Source organism: Schistocerca cancellata, chromosome 2 (assembly GCF_023864275.1).
Source record: "Schistocerca cancellata isolate TAMUIC-IGC-003103 chromosome 2, iqSchCanc2.1, whole genome shotgun sequence".
Lineage (NCBI taxonomy): Eukaryota > Metazoa > Arthropoda > Insecta > Orthoptera > Acrididae > Schistocerca > Schistocerca cancellata.
In genome coordinates, this window is record NC_064627.1 from 278,035,492 (window position 1) to 278,053,890 (window position 18,399).

At 39.1% G+C, this 18,399-nt stretch overlaps 1 protein-coding gene across 1 annotated transcript in view; it reads left to right on the forward strand.

The window, feature by feature from the left end:
• The window catches only part of LOC126161614 (ATP-dependent RNA helicase DDX54), a 124,555-nt gene that overhangs the window by 88,229 nt on the left and 17,927 nt on the right, over nt 1–18,399 (forward strand). Inside the window, exons 10-12 of the mRNA XM_049917569.1 lie at nt 8,143–8,272; nt 8,771–8,969; nt 12,044–12,182. Coding sequence (XP_049773526.1) covers nt 8,143–8,272; nt 8,771–8,969; nt 12,044–12,182 — 468 coding nt within the window. The remainder of the gene's footprint in view (nt 1–8,142; nt 8,273–8,770; nt 8,970–12,043; nt 12,183–18,399) is intronic.

An 18,399-nucleotide genomic window follows, 5' to 3' on the forward strand; every position in this document is an offset into this window, starting at 1 on the left:
AAAATAGTTCTCATCACTGGTAATCACAAATATTCACAAAAGTTATTGAGGAATGAGCACGTGATTCTCTTTCATAGCGTTTGTTAACAGTTTGGGGACCAGTATGGCAGTCATGCTTTCCTCATCCAAAAATCCTTGGTAATGAGTTTGTACACCATACCTACACTCTTTACTATCAACTGAACATTAATTGATAGTTGGTATTGAAAAGTACATTTACATTATTCGCAGTATCTTCAGTTTTAGTTGTTGATGGAGTTAACAGAGAGGAATTAACCTTCTGCCTTCTTCTGAGTGTGCCCTAACATCTTTTGCCATCTCAAAAGTTGTGATTTTGAGGGACACTCATCCACAGAAAACGGTTATAATATCGATAATGTCTTCATTGCAGATTCACTTAATAGAAGTCCATTACTTAAGTACAACCGTCAAAGTGCTGTTCAGTGTAGTATCCATGTACATCTATGGCCTGGTATTTCATGGAATGAAGTGCCACTTCCTGTGTGTAGAGCCACACCCCCTTTGCTCGTATTATGCCTACAGTAATGTGATACTAACTTGCATTCATGTAGGTGCACCTCTGCAATACCTTTATCTGTCATATTGTGTTCTGCTGTGGGACACATCAGTTAGAATACCATTAGAGTTGTCAGTTTTGTACAGTAATGTATGAGCTCATTTTTATGATTTAATAAGTGTCATGTGCTATGATGGAAAAGTCCAAATGTGCTGCTCAAGCTCCCACTTTTTTTTTCTCTACTGATTGTGGCAACTGTGCCTATGCTTATCTGGTAGCTCCATCATTTGCAAAAATTTACTCTAAAAAGACTAAGTAAAAACATTGGAAATCAGAGATTGGACAGACAGTGCTCTGATTACACTGAATGTTTCTGAAAGCTAGTTGTACAACTAATCTCTTACCAGAAATATTCAGATGTAGACAATGGTGTGTGTGTGTGTGTGTGTGTGTGTGTGTGTGTGTGTGTGTGTGTGTGCGTATTTGACAGAATATGTCATTCCAGTCTTACCATATTGCTGAGGCAACACAGGATTCACATTAGTGTGAGGAGGATTCCCAACATTGTATTTGATGTCAACCTAAATTATATAATTGAGATTACAGTTCAAAATTTTCCTGGTGCCCCCAATAATCACTACATGATTTTCTTTACCAAACTCTTTTCCCAGAGTGTCTAAATTGTGTATCACATCACTGAGCCACAAACTTGGCTTAAAAGTACTATTTACTTATTTCCTCCCTACCCAGGGAGTCTGTACTAATACTATTTGGTTCTTAACTTGTACTTTGCATCTGTCTTGTTGAAGTGTTCCTGAACTACTCAGGTTGTTTTCACACTTCTAACCACAGTCTACAGGGCAGAGAAGCTGTTGGAGACATACCTATTCGTAACCTTTGTGTTGCCAAGTGCAGCTGTTTAATACTCTAATTCTGCCTTTAGTACTGCCAGATCAGCTTTAAGTTTCAAATCAACTGTTCCTTGATGACTGCATATAGTGAATATGCACAGCTACTGCAATGTCATAGGTTATTAAAATCTCCATTCAATCTGGTGGCTTCATTGCACCCAACTTGAAAAAACTGTAGACTGTCTTCGCCTATTGACCAATTCTCCTTACTGTGTGGCACTTTCCATACTTGTTCACTGTGATTATATATATATATATATATATATATATATATATATATATATATATATATATATATATATATATATATTAGCTTAGAGAAATTATGTAGCAGTAGTTGTTTATCAAAAATTGTTATTATATGACTCATATATTTACTCAAAAAAAAAAAAAAAAAAAAAAAAAAAAAAACTGACTTAGATGATATGGAGTCTTACCTTTTGGTTAGCCATATTCTCATACCAGTAGTGGTTTCCACGTGTTACTTGCTAGTACATGACCTCTCCAATTAGCAGTGTCTTACTCTCACATTACAAACATGTGAGACAATTATTAAGCAAAATTCATTAGTGAAAATGATTCATTGTCACTCATCAGCAGGATTTGATTCTAATGTATCACTTTACACACTGCTGTTCGTGATGGATGGTTAACATTGACAGCATGATATGGTGACTCATAACTGTTATAAGACCAGTATTACACTATCATATTTCTTTGATGAAGAAATATGATCAAATATTTGTCAAATTTCTTTCACAAAGATGTTTGACTCGGCACTAAAAAGGGGTATTACATTGTTGTCTATTTTTTGTCAAAGTTCAAGATGGCTGACAACAACTTGTAATTATGCACAGCAGTTTCTTAGTTGCTTGTACCACTGTTGCACTGTGTGCACACTTGGAAGAGAAGTGGGGGTGGGGGTGGGGGGGGGGGTTGTGAAGCTTTGGGTTTATGACGAGATGATAAAAGCACTCAACAAAATTTGTTACTTGAATTGCAAGTGGAGGGTGTCAAGTTGTACATAAATTACTTAAGAATGGATGAGAATACATTTCAGTATTTGCTCAGTGAAGTGTCTCCTCACATCACAAAGCACAATATTCTCTCAAGAATTGCTATATCTGCAGAAGACAGGCTCACAGTAACACTCTGATTTCTTGCTACAGGGGAGAGTCAGTCTTGCTTACAGTAAAGCACTCGAATACCACAGCACACATTGACTGAAATAATACCTGAAATGTGTGAGGCAATTTATAAAGCATTAAAGGACCAGTATCTGAATGTAAATAGATGTTTAATACACTTTTTTATTGTAGATCAAAGTAATAAATACATAATGTGTCCCAACAGCTACAAAATTACTGGAAATGTATGAAGCTGATGAGGTGCTTTACAACTTGAAGCATTCTAAGTACAAAAATAGGTTATGAAAACTGGAGAGCTCAGAAAATTTATATATATTATGGAATGTCTTCTTCCTGTATACCACCAGCCTGCTGGAAAGCTTCCTGGATGTATCCAGAGGTGGATGGCTATGGCTGTGACTGTGGAACTGCCACCTGCAGCATATCCTACCTGTCCATCAAAAACGATTTAATCCGTGCATAATATTCATTGTGAATACTTTACCACCCACATTTTCCATCTTCTGCAATTCAGCAGCGATGTGGATGGCAAAGGCACTGAACTGATCTTCTCGGGCAGGCTGGGGCTAGTTTTTGCTCATATCAGCCACAGCCTTCAAGGTTTTAGTGGCCTCCACAAGAACGTCTGTTGTCACTTTTCTTCTCTTTTTGGGAGGCCTCTCATGTTGCTGTGGTTGTGGCTCACTACAGGTGACATTTGTCCCTTCTTGAGACGAATACTGAGCATCTACCTCATGCTATAAATTTAGAAGTGAAAGCACCATTAGTTACACATAATGTTACACATACATAAATTTTATTTACAGGCACCCACAAGCAGAGAAGAGTGGGGGCAAATTGCAAATGATTTTGAGAAAAAGTGGAATTGTTATAACATTATAGGAGCAATGCATGGAAAGCATATTTGCATCAAATGTCCACAAACTAGTGAATCTCACTTTTTCAATTATAAATCCTTTAACAGTATAATTTGATTTGCCTGGTAGAGAAGAGTGGGAGCAAATTGCAAATGATTTCAAGGAAAGTGGAACTGCTATAACACTATAGGAGCAATGCATGGAAAGCATATTCGCATCAAATGTCCACAAACTAGTGGATCTCACTTTTTCAGTTATAAATCCTTTAACAGTATAATTTTATTTGCCAGGTAGATAGTACCTAGAAATTCTTTATGTTGATGTAGGAACTAATGGGCATATTGGTGATGCTGGAGTGTTCTCAAAAAGCAAATGACGGGAGTGTCTCATTGACCCATCTATTCATGGCATTCCTGACATTCCTGAGGGCAGAAAGCGGGGGAACACAAAATTACAAATCCATTGGTTGTGCTGGCAGATTATGCTTTTCCTCTGTGTTACAGCATTATGAAGCCGTATCCCTTATAGGGAATCACTAAGGAAGAAAAGATTTTCAATTACAGGTTGTCACGGGGAAGGAGACTAGTGGAAAGCAGCTTTGGCATTCTTGCCAGTCATTTCAGGATTTTTCTTGATACCATTAATCGACCTCCAGAAACAGTTACTACAATTACACTGGCTGCCTTCACACTGCATAACTTGTTAACCAAGAGGAGAAAACACATGTACACTCGTCGGGAAACAGTGTCTGCAGTAGTAGGAAACTGCACTTACCTTGAGTCTCAAAGCACTGAGGACCTACAGCATATGAAACCAATAGTTTGCCAAGCTGTTTCTGGACATCCGGTATGTGAGAGAGCAGTTAGAGAAGACTTTAAAACATTCTACAGTTGTGCTAGGAAAGTGTGCTGGCAAGACAATCACATTTCATAATGTAAAATGTAAACAAATATACCTGCCTCAAAAATTTCTTCGAATGTGGGTGTTCCACATTCACTGCCACTTTCTGTGCATTCTAAATTAGAACACTTTAATCTGTCGTCACTGTGGCCAGGAACTTCAGCAAGTGGAACCAGTACACCTGTGGACTATAAACAGCCAGTACACTGGCTCCACTTATAAGCATCTGCAATAATAATAATAATAATTTAAACTACTTGTATGTTATATAAACATTATTGTGTGCTTTCAAGTACCTGCAGTGGACAAAATTGTGTAAAACATTTGTGTGTCATGTAAACATTATTTGCATAAATAAAATGAAATACGTATGTTCATATGTACTTGTGCTTCACATGAGAGTAGCTTAAGCGGAGGCCATTGATTTTCTTTTTTGTGTTATCTGCCATACACCTGGGCCGTTTCTCATGGCTAAATAGCTTCCGCAATGTTTTTGTAGCTCTCCAGTCTTCTTAATCTATTTTTGTACTCAGGGAGCCTTATGTTGTGAAGCAATATATCCCTATTAATTTTGTTGCTTATGGTACACACCAACTAAACTTTGCAGCCATGTTTACAAACACACTACTGGTGACAGATGGCTGCAGCAATGCTGGTGGTAACATTTCACATTGCAGTGAACAGAAGAGAAGCGACTTTTATGATCAAATCTACGGTGAGGCCCTAGTTTTGTTCATATTTATTTGATGACAGGAGAGATTTGAAAAGTTCCCTATTACACCATCAAATTTCTTTGACATAAATATTTGGCGTATCAGCTTTGTCCAATATGTATGATAGTGTAGTACCGGCCTAACTGGTGCTGGTTCCAGTATAAAAGATTCACATCCAGGTAGACGAACCAGAACAAGTTTATTAATAATAATGTAAATGTACACTTCTGGGTTATGAAGCAATAAGGATTGAACACAAAAGTAATCTTTGTAATGTATCTCTTGATGGAACACTTCTAATTGTGATAACCAAAATACAAATAGTTCAGCTTGCGAGATCACCAGTTCACGGAAAAGTAACAGAAAGTAAAGTCCAGTCCAAAGCACCAAACTGTTGAATGACAAACTTCGAATCCAAATACTCTAGTTGTCAAGCAGTGTCAGAGCACACACACAAATGACTGCTGTGATTGGCAAGGTTTTGGAGCCAGTGGCTCCTTCCTCAGGCAGAAGGGTTGAAGGATTGAATCATTTTATCAGTAATTGATTGTTTTCATTGTTATAAATACAGTAGTTGGCCATGCAGGGTGTATACGCTCCCAGACGACCAGGAAATCTGGTAAAAACTTTAGAAATTTTCGTCCAGGAGAAAACCGGGAAAGCTCGGGAATTTTTTAGAATTCCAGGAATTTTTCATTGTTTTAATTTTCACTGAAATTTTTGTAATTTCGTCTGGTAAGAACTGATACTTTAGCAAAGAATTCTACTGTATCCCACTACTGTATCAATAACACATAAGCGAGAGAAAGAAACCAAAATAAAACTCTAAAGTTCCAAAGGAAATGTGCCATTAACAACAACAAAACAGAGTGCACTCACAAGTCTCAGCCAACAGTAAAATGTGTCAAAGGCTTTAGGACAAAGACTATGAATACTTCATAACAAAGATAACATTCTAAAGATAAGTTTTACAGTTCTGAGGGAAGTATACCATCACTTAACACGGAAAAAGTGTATTTTCATTCAGGAAAAACTGTTCTTTTAATCAGGAAACTGGGAAGTTTTTTCCCTTGTCGGTGTATAAACCCTGCCATGGTAATATGTCCGGGATTCCTGAGCGTGGTGGTCAGTTCTGCATGACTAAGATGAGAAGGCTGGCAGCTCCAAGTCACTATGCAGGAGGCAGTCCCAGTTTAGTATTCTGGCTGGAACTTGGTCCAAAGTAGTCACTGGAACTACAGGATGCTTCACAGAGAGTCTGAGGAACCGTAATAGTGGTCAGCATAATTGGGCAGAGAGCTCCTGATGTGAACTGGCATTCCACGAGGTGTGGACTGGCATAAATACTGCCGCAGTGCAAGGATACGGTCTGACTTGCTAGCTGGCATCTGACATCGAAGAGGCAAAATAGTGTCTGCAGTTGTAAAATCATGGTTGTGAGTGCAGCGCTCTGGTGGCAATGAACCAGGGCCATCTCGTGGTGGCTACCATAGATTCCGAGGACCAAAAGTTCGCCTGTGTGGTGGTTGTCCGGAAAGTTTACTAACATTGCAAGGTGACTGCAGATGGGTGTTTGGCTTGCAGGTGGTTGTACTGGTTGTGGCAGACAACACCTGAAGCTAGGCCACCTGCTGGATGCTGGTTTATGTCTGGTTGGTTGCTGAGGATCCGAGACACTACAGTAACTTTGTTTCTGACAGTTGTTGATTTGTGGTGTGAATATTGGTGTGGGAAGTTGTAGAGAATTATTCATTGCTCATGTTAGGAGGATGGACTGCGTTGTGATGTGTTATGTACTGTGTGCTGGACATATTCGGATCTAATTATATGATTATTAGTTCTGAGCAGTTCAGGGACTATCAGTAGTTCATTTTCTTTCAACTATTAACTTTTATGCATCGTTATTAGATGGGAGTGTTAAAGATTTGTCCTCAGATTTAGTGGTAAAATGTTCTAGTCAATAGCTTGCCAAAAACTGAACACAGAAACAACACAAAAACAGGAATATCGTGTACTGAACCATGAGAAAAGAAGGAAAATAGAAACTGTGAATGGTCAAAGTTCAAGACGTGCAATATCAAGCAAATTGCAATAACCACAGTGTCGTGGTTATGTGGTGTTGGATTGCAAAGCAGGAAATTGTGTGTGGTTTTTTGTTTTTTTTTTTTTTTTTTTCTTCCCAAAAACTCTCCCTCATGCGCATGCAAAAACAGAGATCTCCGTCCAGTTGTTGATTTGTCTCTTTTTCTTCTGTATTCTTGGCAACTGTCATACTACATACATTGGTTGTAGAATATGAGTCATGTGGTAAGAATATATTACTATTGCAATTAAATGTGATGAATAGTGATAGGAGGCAAGATGCCCCATAGACTTCTCACAGATATGAAAACAGCAAATAAATGGGTGTGAACTGTGTTAGAACAAACGAATTAAAGAGTCAAAACTTCCAAAACAGAATGCAAGAGTCATAACATTTGATTCTTATGTAGAATAAATAGGTGGCACATATGTCTGGAGTTCCCTTCTGTACACATCATTGTTTCAAATGTGCGTTAACCATGACACAGACACAAGTTTTAATACAGTGAATTGACATCTCAGTGATCGGACCGCAGTTCACAGTTTTGTTCCCCCTTTGCAGTCCAACACTGTGACCACATAACCACGATGCTGTGGCTATTTAAATTGCTCAATGTTGCATATCTTGAGCTTGGACCTTCACTGTTTCTGTTTTACTTCTCTTTTCATAATTCAGTACACGTTCTTCCTCTTTTTGTGCTTGATCTGTGTTCAGTTTTTAACAAACTATCCACTGGGCCATCTTGTCACTAAATCTGAGGAGGGATGCAATGGGGAGTTACCCTTGTCAGATGTTACCATTGGTGACAAGTTAATAGAAAAAATTAGATGAAACTTGTTACTCACATGGAAGTTATTTGTATGTTCCTCACCATTGTTAGCCAGTTTTTTTTTTTTTTTTTTTTTTTTTTTTTTTTTTTTTTTTTTGTAACAAATACATACTTGCATTATTTTTTTCTTGTAAGACTGTTTGTAGCCATTTTAATGAAGTATTTGTTTTCATCACTCTTTCAGACTGTGTTTGAGATAGGACACAATTCAACTTCCGTTGTTTATAAAGTGATGAAAACAGCACGCGTGAAGCATCGTGAAGCAATAGAAAACTATAAAAGGAAACATTCAGAAATAGAACAGGAGAATTCAGGTAGAGAAATCTTTAGTTTAGCATGTCTACCCAACTGTTAGATTAAATTTGTTTATGCAAAATTACATCCAAAATTTTATAAACTGTATCGTCTGGTAAATTTAAAGAAAAAATATTGATGATGCTTATTATTACAGGCCTTAATCTTTCACAAAAGCAAATGAATGTAAGTTACATAGAAATATATTCTAAAATTATATAAAATTTGTTTGTTACAAGTAGTACTCTGCATATTCTGTTTATGTGAAAATGCAGTCTTTCTTGGCCAATTTCACAGATAAAATCTTATCAGGTTATCAACCAAGTGACAGGGTCGTCTTAAAGCAACATTTCAACGAGTTCCAAGTGAAGCGAAGATTACCAGTAGGAAACCTATTAAAACATTGCTTCAAGATGGTGCCCCTCTGTTTGATAACCTGACAAGTTTTAATTCTTATTATGTTATTTTTATGCATGTAACAAATTGTTAAATTTGTTGTTCCTCCCTCCTTCTTCCAGAAAATTTATCTAAGGTACCAGTAACTTCATTGCCATCTAGTAACGCTGAAGACATCAAGGATACCTTCCATGATGTAATAGGCCCAAGGAAATTTTCGTTGCAATCGTTGTATGAACCCAAGAAAAAGAAAAGAAAAGTGGCAGTTGATAAAGATAACTACATTCCTTATTTTGCACCAGATCAGCACACTGAAAAGGGGTAAGATAATATTCTTTTCCACAATTCTTAATTCAGAGAGACACATTTTGATGCTGACGTATGTCAGCACATTAATCTGTACACTGCATCAAAACTTGATGTAGATGCCTTTTTCTTTTGTATAATTTTCCAATATCCTGCCACACCTCCCTTCTTGGCACAAAGGATTGTCTGTTAGGAGCTCCCCATGGGTGGTACATGACAAGAGTGCAGGTGGAGAGAGAGAGAGAGAGAGAGAGAGAGAGAGAGAGAGAGAGAGAGAGAGGAGGAGGAAGAGGGAGAGAGAGAGAGAGAAAATGAAAATTTGGTCACTTTGTTTACAAATGAACTGTTAAGGCACATTAACACATTGTACTTTTGGAAATTCAATAATTTGTAGGCAAGTGTGATAGTTGTTTTTGGATAATGTGCCTTGGGCTAACATAAAAGTGTGTGGGGTAGCTTAATCCAACTAGTTCAAACTACACAAATGTTTAGAACTGTTTTACAGACTGCATAAAATGTTCTACAGTAATTGCAGCATAGCTGAATATAACATGGTGCTTTCACTTGTAGCCTTCATATGTAGGAATGATGATATGGTCTGGATTGATTATCAGGTTACAGATGGCTATATGTTCAATAGGAGTTATGATGGACCCAGTGAAGAAGGATTTAGGAAAGGAAGGTGAGGTTAGGTTAGAAATGAGGAATTGCTGAAAGATAACTGGGGGGGGGGGGGGGGGGGGGGGACTTATAGGCCTTTTGTTGCATAGGAGACATCTATGACTGGACAAAAGAGGTGGTGAGTAGGATGAGTATATGGGACAGATCTTGCACCTCAATGACCACAAGGGAATGACCTAGGGGTGCAGAATTAGGAGCAGCATTGGAGTAGGGCTGAACAAGAATATTCTGTAGGCTGTCTGGGCAGCAGAACACTACTTTGGGTGATGTGGGTAGTATTTGTGTAGGACATCCCTCATGTTAGGGAACGGCAAGAGGTAGTCGTAGCTCTGGTGAAGGATGTGGTTGAGCTTTTCAAGGCCAGGGTGATACTGGGCGGTCAGAGGATGCTTGTCGGTGGCTGGTTAACAAATTTACTGGTGTCAGAGGTGGAGATGGCATGGGAGATCTGTTTGTGGAAGAGCTAAATAGGATATTGTTTGTCAATAAAGGCTCTGGTAAGTGATATATTTTGACAATTGCGCTATCTACTAAAGGTGCTGTGCCCACAGGTGGTGAGGCTGTAAGAAAGAAACTCTTTGACATAGAAAAGGTGACAGTTCGCAAAGTTTAGGTACTGTTGATCATTGGTGCACTTGATATGAACAGATGTATTTATGGAGCCATTTGAGAGGTGGAGACAGGCATCTAAGAAGCTGGCTTGTTGAGTTGATAATGTCCAGATAAAGTGGATTTGAGGTTATGGAGGAAAGAGCAAAGTTATCATTCTTGGCATGACTACAGATCATGAAAATGTTATTAATGAACATGGACCAGACAAGTGGTTTTAGGTGTTGAGTCAGTAGGAAGGATTCCTGCAGATGACCCATAAATATGTTGGCATAGGATGTTACCATGTGAGTACCCATGTCATTACCAAGGATTTGTTTATAGATTCAGCCTTTGAAAGTGAAATAATTGTGGGTCAGGATGTAGTTGGTGAGGAGTACTAGGAAAGAGGTGGTGGGTTTTGTATCAGGTGGATGTTGATAAATACTGTATTCCATATCCACAAGGCCATGGACATGGCAGATGTTGGTGTGTAGGGATGTCGCATCCACAGTAACCTGCAAGGAGTCTGGTGATATTCTGTGGATAGGTGGTGAAGGAAGGAATATTAGGGTGAAGTGAAGGAAGTGAATAGTATCGTGAACGTAGGATGGGAGGTTATGGACAATAATTTGGAGATGTTGATCAACAAAGGTAGAAGTTAGTTCTGTGGGAGCATGGTACCTTGCCACAGTGGGATGACCAGTGGGAGACATGATGCTTTGGGGTTGTGAACTTTGGATTCTAGGTAAAATGTAGGAGTGTAGGGGTTTGCCGGTTTGAGAAAGCAGATGGATTCAGGTGTCAGATTTTGGAGTGAACCTATGGTCTTGAGAAGCTGCCGGACTTAAGGGATGGAATCATGTTATAATGTTTCTGTGCAGAGATGTTGGAAAGTCTGTTCCAGTTGTCGAAGGGCAAGACTTCCTACTGCAGTGATGGCACCAAGAAAGTTATTGTCCAGAATAAAAGGATCTTGTGAAAGGAGTAGAGGCCACAGTGTGTGGTTTGAGTGCTTAGATTGTATGATTTTGAAGGACCAGATTAGTTAGGGTAAGGGAGCACCACCTGGCCAGGCAAACTGCTCTCAATAATCGATAATCGGTCTCGCTGCAACTGCAGGAGTGCACATTTGGGTGTCTGTGTGATTGTGTGTACTTTTACTAGAAAAATGTCAAGAGCTCAAAAGATATTGTGAATACTTCCTTCTGTTACAAGTTTCTATGTGCCAATCATCGGTAACTACAATCACATGAACAGAATTGATGTAAAGTATCACACACTGCACTACATTTCTGCACAGGAAACAAGCAACTAAGTTTTGGTGTGTCTGTGGGGTTTTGCAAGGTTCTTCTGGGAAAGTCCATTTCCTCCCACAAAGAGCTCTACTCATTTCTGAGATTACCAACAGAACAGATCAAACACACTGTGATAAAAGTGTACTTATTTCATCCGAAGGTTGTTGCATTACTCTGTTTTTTGTTGTAAACTTTGATGATTGCATACTACAGGCATTTCCATTTTTGTAGCTGTATTTTCACTGAAACATTGGTAATTGCACTAACAAACCAAGTAAATTGTAGTATTTCATTACTCCATAGTGAACCACCAGGTATCATGGATCTCTCGTAACAGAATGCCCAGAAAATTTCCCTGAACAATCTCCAGAATTTTTTTACTGCATCTCAGGTTCACTCGACATATACTATTCTTATGCCAGTGCAGTAACGCACGTCTGGTTTACTGGCAACTCTTAATGATGAATGCCGTTGTGCTTTTCATAACTAGTTAATTTTTATTTGTTTATTTTTTTATTACAGCCTTTCTGTAAATAACTTCCAGTCAGAAGCGTCAAAATTTCAGCTGGATTTGACAGCAGACAATGAAGATTCCCTGAAATTGCAGAAAAAACTGATGCGTTGGGATCGAAAGAAGAAGAAAATGGTTGGTGTGGATCAGGTAAGAAATCATACATTAAAAAAAGAAAAATCCAGTCTCTGCTATTACGTAATGAAACTCAAAAATGTGTGATATACTTGAAATGATAACCTTTGTACACACACACACACACACACACACACACACACACACAATCTCTGGCAGCTGAAGCCAGACTGTGGGCAGCAGTGCATGATGAGAGAGGCAACTGGGTGGAGGTAAGGAGGAGTCTGGGGCGGGGAGGGGAAGGGATAGCAGGGTAGCAATGGGGGACAGTAAAGTGCTGCTAGTGTGAGCATGGAGGGATAAGGTGGAGAGAGGGTAGGGCAGCAAGGTGCAGTTGGGAGGTTAGACAGGAGACAGGGGAAAGAGAGTGTAGCGGTAAAGCAGAGAAGTCAAATGAACAGGTGTGTTGGTGGAATAGAGGGCTGCATAGTGCTGGAGTGGGAACAGGGAAGAGGCTAGATGGGTAAGGACAAAGACTAATGAAGATTGAGGCAAGGGGGATTACAGGAATGTAGGATATATTGCAGGAAGAGTTCCCACCTGTGCAATTCAGAAAAACTGCTGTTGGTGGGAAGGATCCAGATGGCACAGGCTGTGAACCAGCCACCGAAATGAAGAATGTCGTGTTGGATGGCATGCTCAGCAACTGGGTGGTGCAGTTGTTTCATGTCCACATAGAATGCAGCACAGTGGTTGTAGCTTAGCTTGTAGATCACATGACTGGTTTTGCAGTTGGCCCTACCTTTGACGGGATAGATGATGTTTGTGACTGGACTGGAGTAGGTGGTGGTAGGAAGATGTATGGGGCAGGGGCCCTATGCTGTATCTTTCTGCCATTTTGCCGATCGGTTCAGTACGCGAGTGCAATAAACAGTCTTGTTTTCGAAACAAGAGCCCCAACATTATTCAGTACGCATTTCAAAAGTGATGTCGAATGGTCCTAGGGAACTGAAACGCTGTTGTCAGTTCTCCTCGCGCCAACCAATCAAAAGCAATCTGCCTTAGATCCACGCTTGCACGCTGCAGCACCAGGGCGGCACGAACTTGAAGAGGCTAGCAGCCGACACAGGCATGCCATTGTTCACAGTACCGAAAAGTGTGGTTAGAGTACGTAATACTGTTCAAATTTCACTGACCATGGGCTTCCATTAATGCATGATAACGATAGAATATTCACGGTGTTCTGGAAACCGTTGTAAATTTCACATTATGTCATTTTATTCTTATTCACATTGACGTCTTGGTGTAGTACTACATTGTACAAATACATCTATAGAAACACCCAAAAAATTCATCATTTTTTTTGTTTTACGTCATTCCTGAGTTGCTTTAAAATTCACCGTTTATGCAACTAGTTGAAGGCAGTTTGTTTATTGCCATACGCGTTTCGCTTCCTTTATTCGTGATGATGCTTCACAAGTAAAAGAAGTGAAATGCATATGGGAAAAAACTGCCTTCAATCAGTTGCATAGACAGAACACATCTCCAAGAACCCAAAAAATTGTTTAAGAGAGTGTCAAAGAATAAGAAGATGCATAGAATGTGGTTGTAGCTCGCTCCTAGAAATCCAAATGATGAAGTAGCCTACTTCCCTATATGATACATCAACAATTTGGTTCATAAAAACAAAATTTAAAAAATCACCGTTTCGAGAGCATGTGGTGAGTGCAGCTATAGAAGTTCGTTGTAGTTTTCTAATATGCACATGTTGAATCAAAATGTTTCATATATGGTGATATAGTCTGAAAATATTGTGGTGGAAACCTTTCATCTCTGTCTACTGTTGTTAACGATTCAACCACAGATAAATACTTGTGACAAGCTAAAGTATAAAGATGATTGCTACTAGTCTCATTCACAGTAATTTAGGTTGTGATGTTAGATTCCTGTCTGACTACACTCTTGGAAATCGCTACGTATTCCGAAAAAAAATGGTGAATTATTCGTGACAAGAGGTAGTATAAATGTCATTGTCAGTTGTTTCATGCACAGTAATTTCATCTTTCATTTCTCGAACATATGGAAGTCACAAAATTGTAGAAGGTGTGCTCTTACGTGTAAATTACAACAAATATTTCAGAAAAATGCTTAACTTTGACGAATAACGAAGTCTCAGAATGTGTTGCAAACACGAAGAGGAAAAAAATATTTTTGCATTAAGTAGAATACTGTAATGATTCATGTTGAATGTTACTCAAGTTTCTTCTTCCTGGTCCATTGATGAATGAATGCGAAATTTTCATGCTTCACAAAATGTATTCACATTAATTGACATCCGAACTGCACACTCGTTGTGTAAACAAAACACGGACATACTTCACTGATCTCTTAGACTTCCAAAACAACTTCAAAACTGACTTGTCGGAGCATCGCTTTATATAGAATTTTAAGAATAACTTCCAAAATAAAGCATTATTAATTTTGTACAATTTTGATGTTACAGTTAAAATTTACGAAACTTAAAGAAACTGATGTTACAGCCGAATAAGGTATAAAATACAGTATTGAATGACAAATCTTTTTAGTAATATCTTTAGTTTTCCATAAGAAAATCCTTCTGAACTTTAACTACAATAATGTCTCTTGTATTATTTTAGTTATGTAATTAATTACAGTTTGGGTTTGGTTACTAACATACGATGGTAGTACAGAGCTCGGGCTTTATCTGATTACATACATAAAATGCACCAATAAAGCCTCAAATTCTGAAATTGGAAAACTGTTAGATGTAAACAATTGGAGAGTTAATTAGAAATGTAATTACAAAGAATATTAATTGCAGAGGAAGACATAAAAATAAATAACAAATGAAAATGAATTGCTTTGTAATAACTTTTAAGTGGTTTCTCAAGATAGTGAGGTCTTCTGTTACAGGATTTTTGGATTACCATTTTGTTAATTAGAAGCATTGATTTTTCATGCTAACATCTCTGCAGTCTCTAGTTATTTATTGCTCAGGACTTATTACTTCAATTTCTTGATTAGTTACTTAACATGTACATAATTTTATCAATGACAACAATCCACCAATAATTAAGACAATGCACATCCTTCCAAAACAGTCCACGTGCCTTCACAATGAATATCAAGTTTTTTTATCAAATAGGACAGAATGATACATATAAAGACACACATACGACGCCTTAGGAAGCACTGAATTGTCCGATAACTATCCCGATGCATATTAAACAACAAGGTGGTATCGGACATTTCGTACGAGTTCTGGGGGAGGCTGTACCATTATAATACGAACGTAAGTCTGTTGCCGTGTCAGTTCGCCACCTTACTCACTTTGCTACTACAGTTTACATGCTACTGCCGCTTTATTTTATGTAATTCCGAGCGAGAGAGACGCAGGCTGACTTCGTTGCTGAATGATGTGGGCATAAGCAGTAAATGCATGAAATTTTGGATGGTTTCCTCTGTCAGGCTTCACAAAATTCCTTTACATTGTTACTTAAAAGTTCTGAACACGTTTCGATAATTAATAAGTAAACCATTTGCGGAAAAGAGCAGGCGAAGTCACTAGTAATTTCAGCTAACACTCACGATGTAATATACATAAGTATAGCCGATGTCTTGATATTTAATTATCTTTAAACTCTTTAATTGCGTAAAATAACAGGTATTTTGAGAGAATATTGAACGAATCTTACCTAAACATATTTCTAACAAAGGAAAATAGTCTATTATGAACTCACTTTCCAACTGGATGCGTCCTGTGGTGATTCTTTAGTGACATAATCACTAATTCCGAAACTAAAACCACTCGGTATGTTTAAAATAACAAATTATAGGTGTAAATAAACCACATCTAACAGAACGACAGAGCATACTGAAATCCAAAACCTCTCGGCACAGTTGTCGAAAAATTGGCAGGAGGACCGTTTGGTAACAGGTTTCAGAAGCTTACTGAACAGGAAATTCAGATAAAGAACTGAAAATGACGTCACTACTGAGACAAGCTACTGCACAGATCGGTATGAACGATATAGAATAGGTCCCAGGTCTTGCAGCTAGGTCTATTACAGGGATGTGAGCCATGGGGCAACGTATTGGGAGCAGGGATTCTGTAGGGATGGACAAGGATATTGTGTAGGTTTGCTGGGTGGTGGACTACCACTTTGGAAAGGATATTGGGTAGGACATTTCCTATTTCAGTGCACAATGAGAGGTAGTAGAAATTCCGGCGGATAATGTAATTCAGTTGCTTCAGTCCTGGGTGGTACGGAGTCATGAGGGGAATGATCCTCTGTGGCTGGACAGTGGGAGTTTAGGAGGTGGTTAGTGCCTGGAAAGATAAGGCATGGGAAATCTGTTTTGTACAAGGTTGGGAGGGAAATTACTGTATGTAAAGGCATCAGTGGGACACTCGGTGTATTTTGAGAGGGATCACTCATCACTACAGATGTGAAGGCCATGCATGGATGGCTAGGCTGTAAGGAAGGGACTTCATGGTGTGGAGTGGGTGGTGGCTGTCAAAGTGGAGGTATTGCTGGAGGTTGGTAGGTTTGATGTGGACAGAGGTACTGATGTAGCTGTCTTTGGGTGCGAGGTGGAGGTCAACATCGAGGAAGGTGGCTTGTTGGGTTGAGTGGTACCAGGTGAAGTGAATGGAGAAGAAGGTGTTGAGGTTCTGGAGGTATGTGGATAGGGTGTCCTCACCCTCGATCCAGATCACGGAGATGACATTAGTGAATCTGAACCAGGTGAGGGGTTTGGGATTCTGGGTAGTTAGGAATAATTCCCCTAAATGTTCAATGAATATGCTGACATAGGATGGTGCCATATGGGTGTCCATAGCTGTATCCCGGATTTGTTTCTAGGTAATGCCTTCAAAGGAGAAGTAAATGTGGATGAGAATACAGCTGGTCATAATGACTAGTAAGCAGGTTGTTGATCTGGAATCCCTTGTGCATTGGGAAAGGTAGTGGTCAATAGCGGAAAGACCATGGGCATTAGGGGTGTTAGTGTGAAGGTAGGTGGCATCAATAGTGACAAGCCAGTAACCGTGTGGTAAAGGAACAGGAACTGAAGAATCGGTGGAGGAAATTGTTGTTATCTTTTATATAGGAGGTTCAATGGGATGTACTGGGTGGTTTGATTTATGGGCTTTAGGAAGCATGTAGAAGGTGTGAGTATGGGAAATGGCAGGGGTGAGGGGAGAGATTCTGGGATAGGCCTTAGGATTTGAGAAGAGACTGGAGATTCTGCTTGATTTCTGGAATGGGGTCACTGTGGCATGGTTTGTAGGTAGATGAATCTGACAGCTGGTAGAGTTCTTCTGTCAGGTAATCCTTGCAATTCAAAACAACAGTGGTGGAGCCTTTGTCAGGATGACTCACCAGCTCTGCCGTATGGTGAGTAGCAACTATCCTTTTCATAATATTCTTATGTTACTGAATTGTTAATATACAGTACATTGATTATGAAATATGTACTTAACACTGTATTAAGAAATAACTGCTGTAAGCTATGAAAGAACTATCCTTACCCATTGAGCATTATTTTAATTACACCTGCAGACAACAAATTGAGTTGGTTATAAACTGTTAAAAAAAAAAAAGAAAATTTTGTGTCATCTGCATGACTTGAATAGTGGAACTGGAAGAGCTGTATCAACACAGACAGTACACAGTTGTCACCATAGGAACCATTTAGCCTCTAAGCATCTATTAAAAACAGCTGCACAAACCTGTCAGCAAAATAATGTACCAAGAAATTGGGCAAGGAAGTACCGGGACTGGAATGTGGATTAATGGTGTTTGATTCTCTGCACTGGCAAGAGGAGAATTACTCTGCTAACTTACAGTGTCATAGGTAGCGTGGGGGTTGCCAGGTAGGAATGCTCATTCAGGCATGCAGGCCCACAGATTCAGCAAGGAGGTGAATCAGTAACATTTTGAGTCAGTGTCATGTACAGATGTTAGATGGCTCTCGTCACCATTGAGTGTAATTTGAATGTTGTGATTCACTAACATATTGTACAGTCCTTGTCTGACAAGGTTATCATGCTTGGGCACAGTATGCCCACCTCATGAACAACTTCCTCCTGGAAGCAAGAATCAACTGACTGATAAGGCCTGTGATATCTCCTGGCATGAACCAAATTGAGAATTTTGGGAACCAGTTGAAACTTGCTGTGTGGCATTGCAGGAATGCCCCTCCCTAACTGGAAAATCTCATGAGGGCCAAAGCATCTCGTGGATATCATACCAAGGAGGATTCAAGT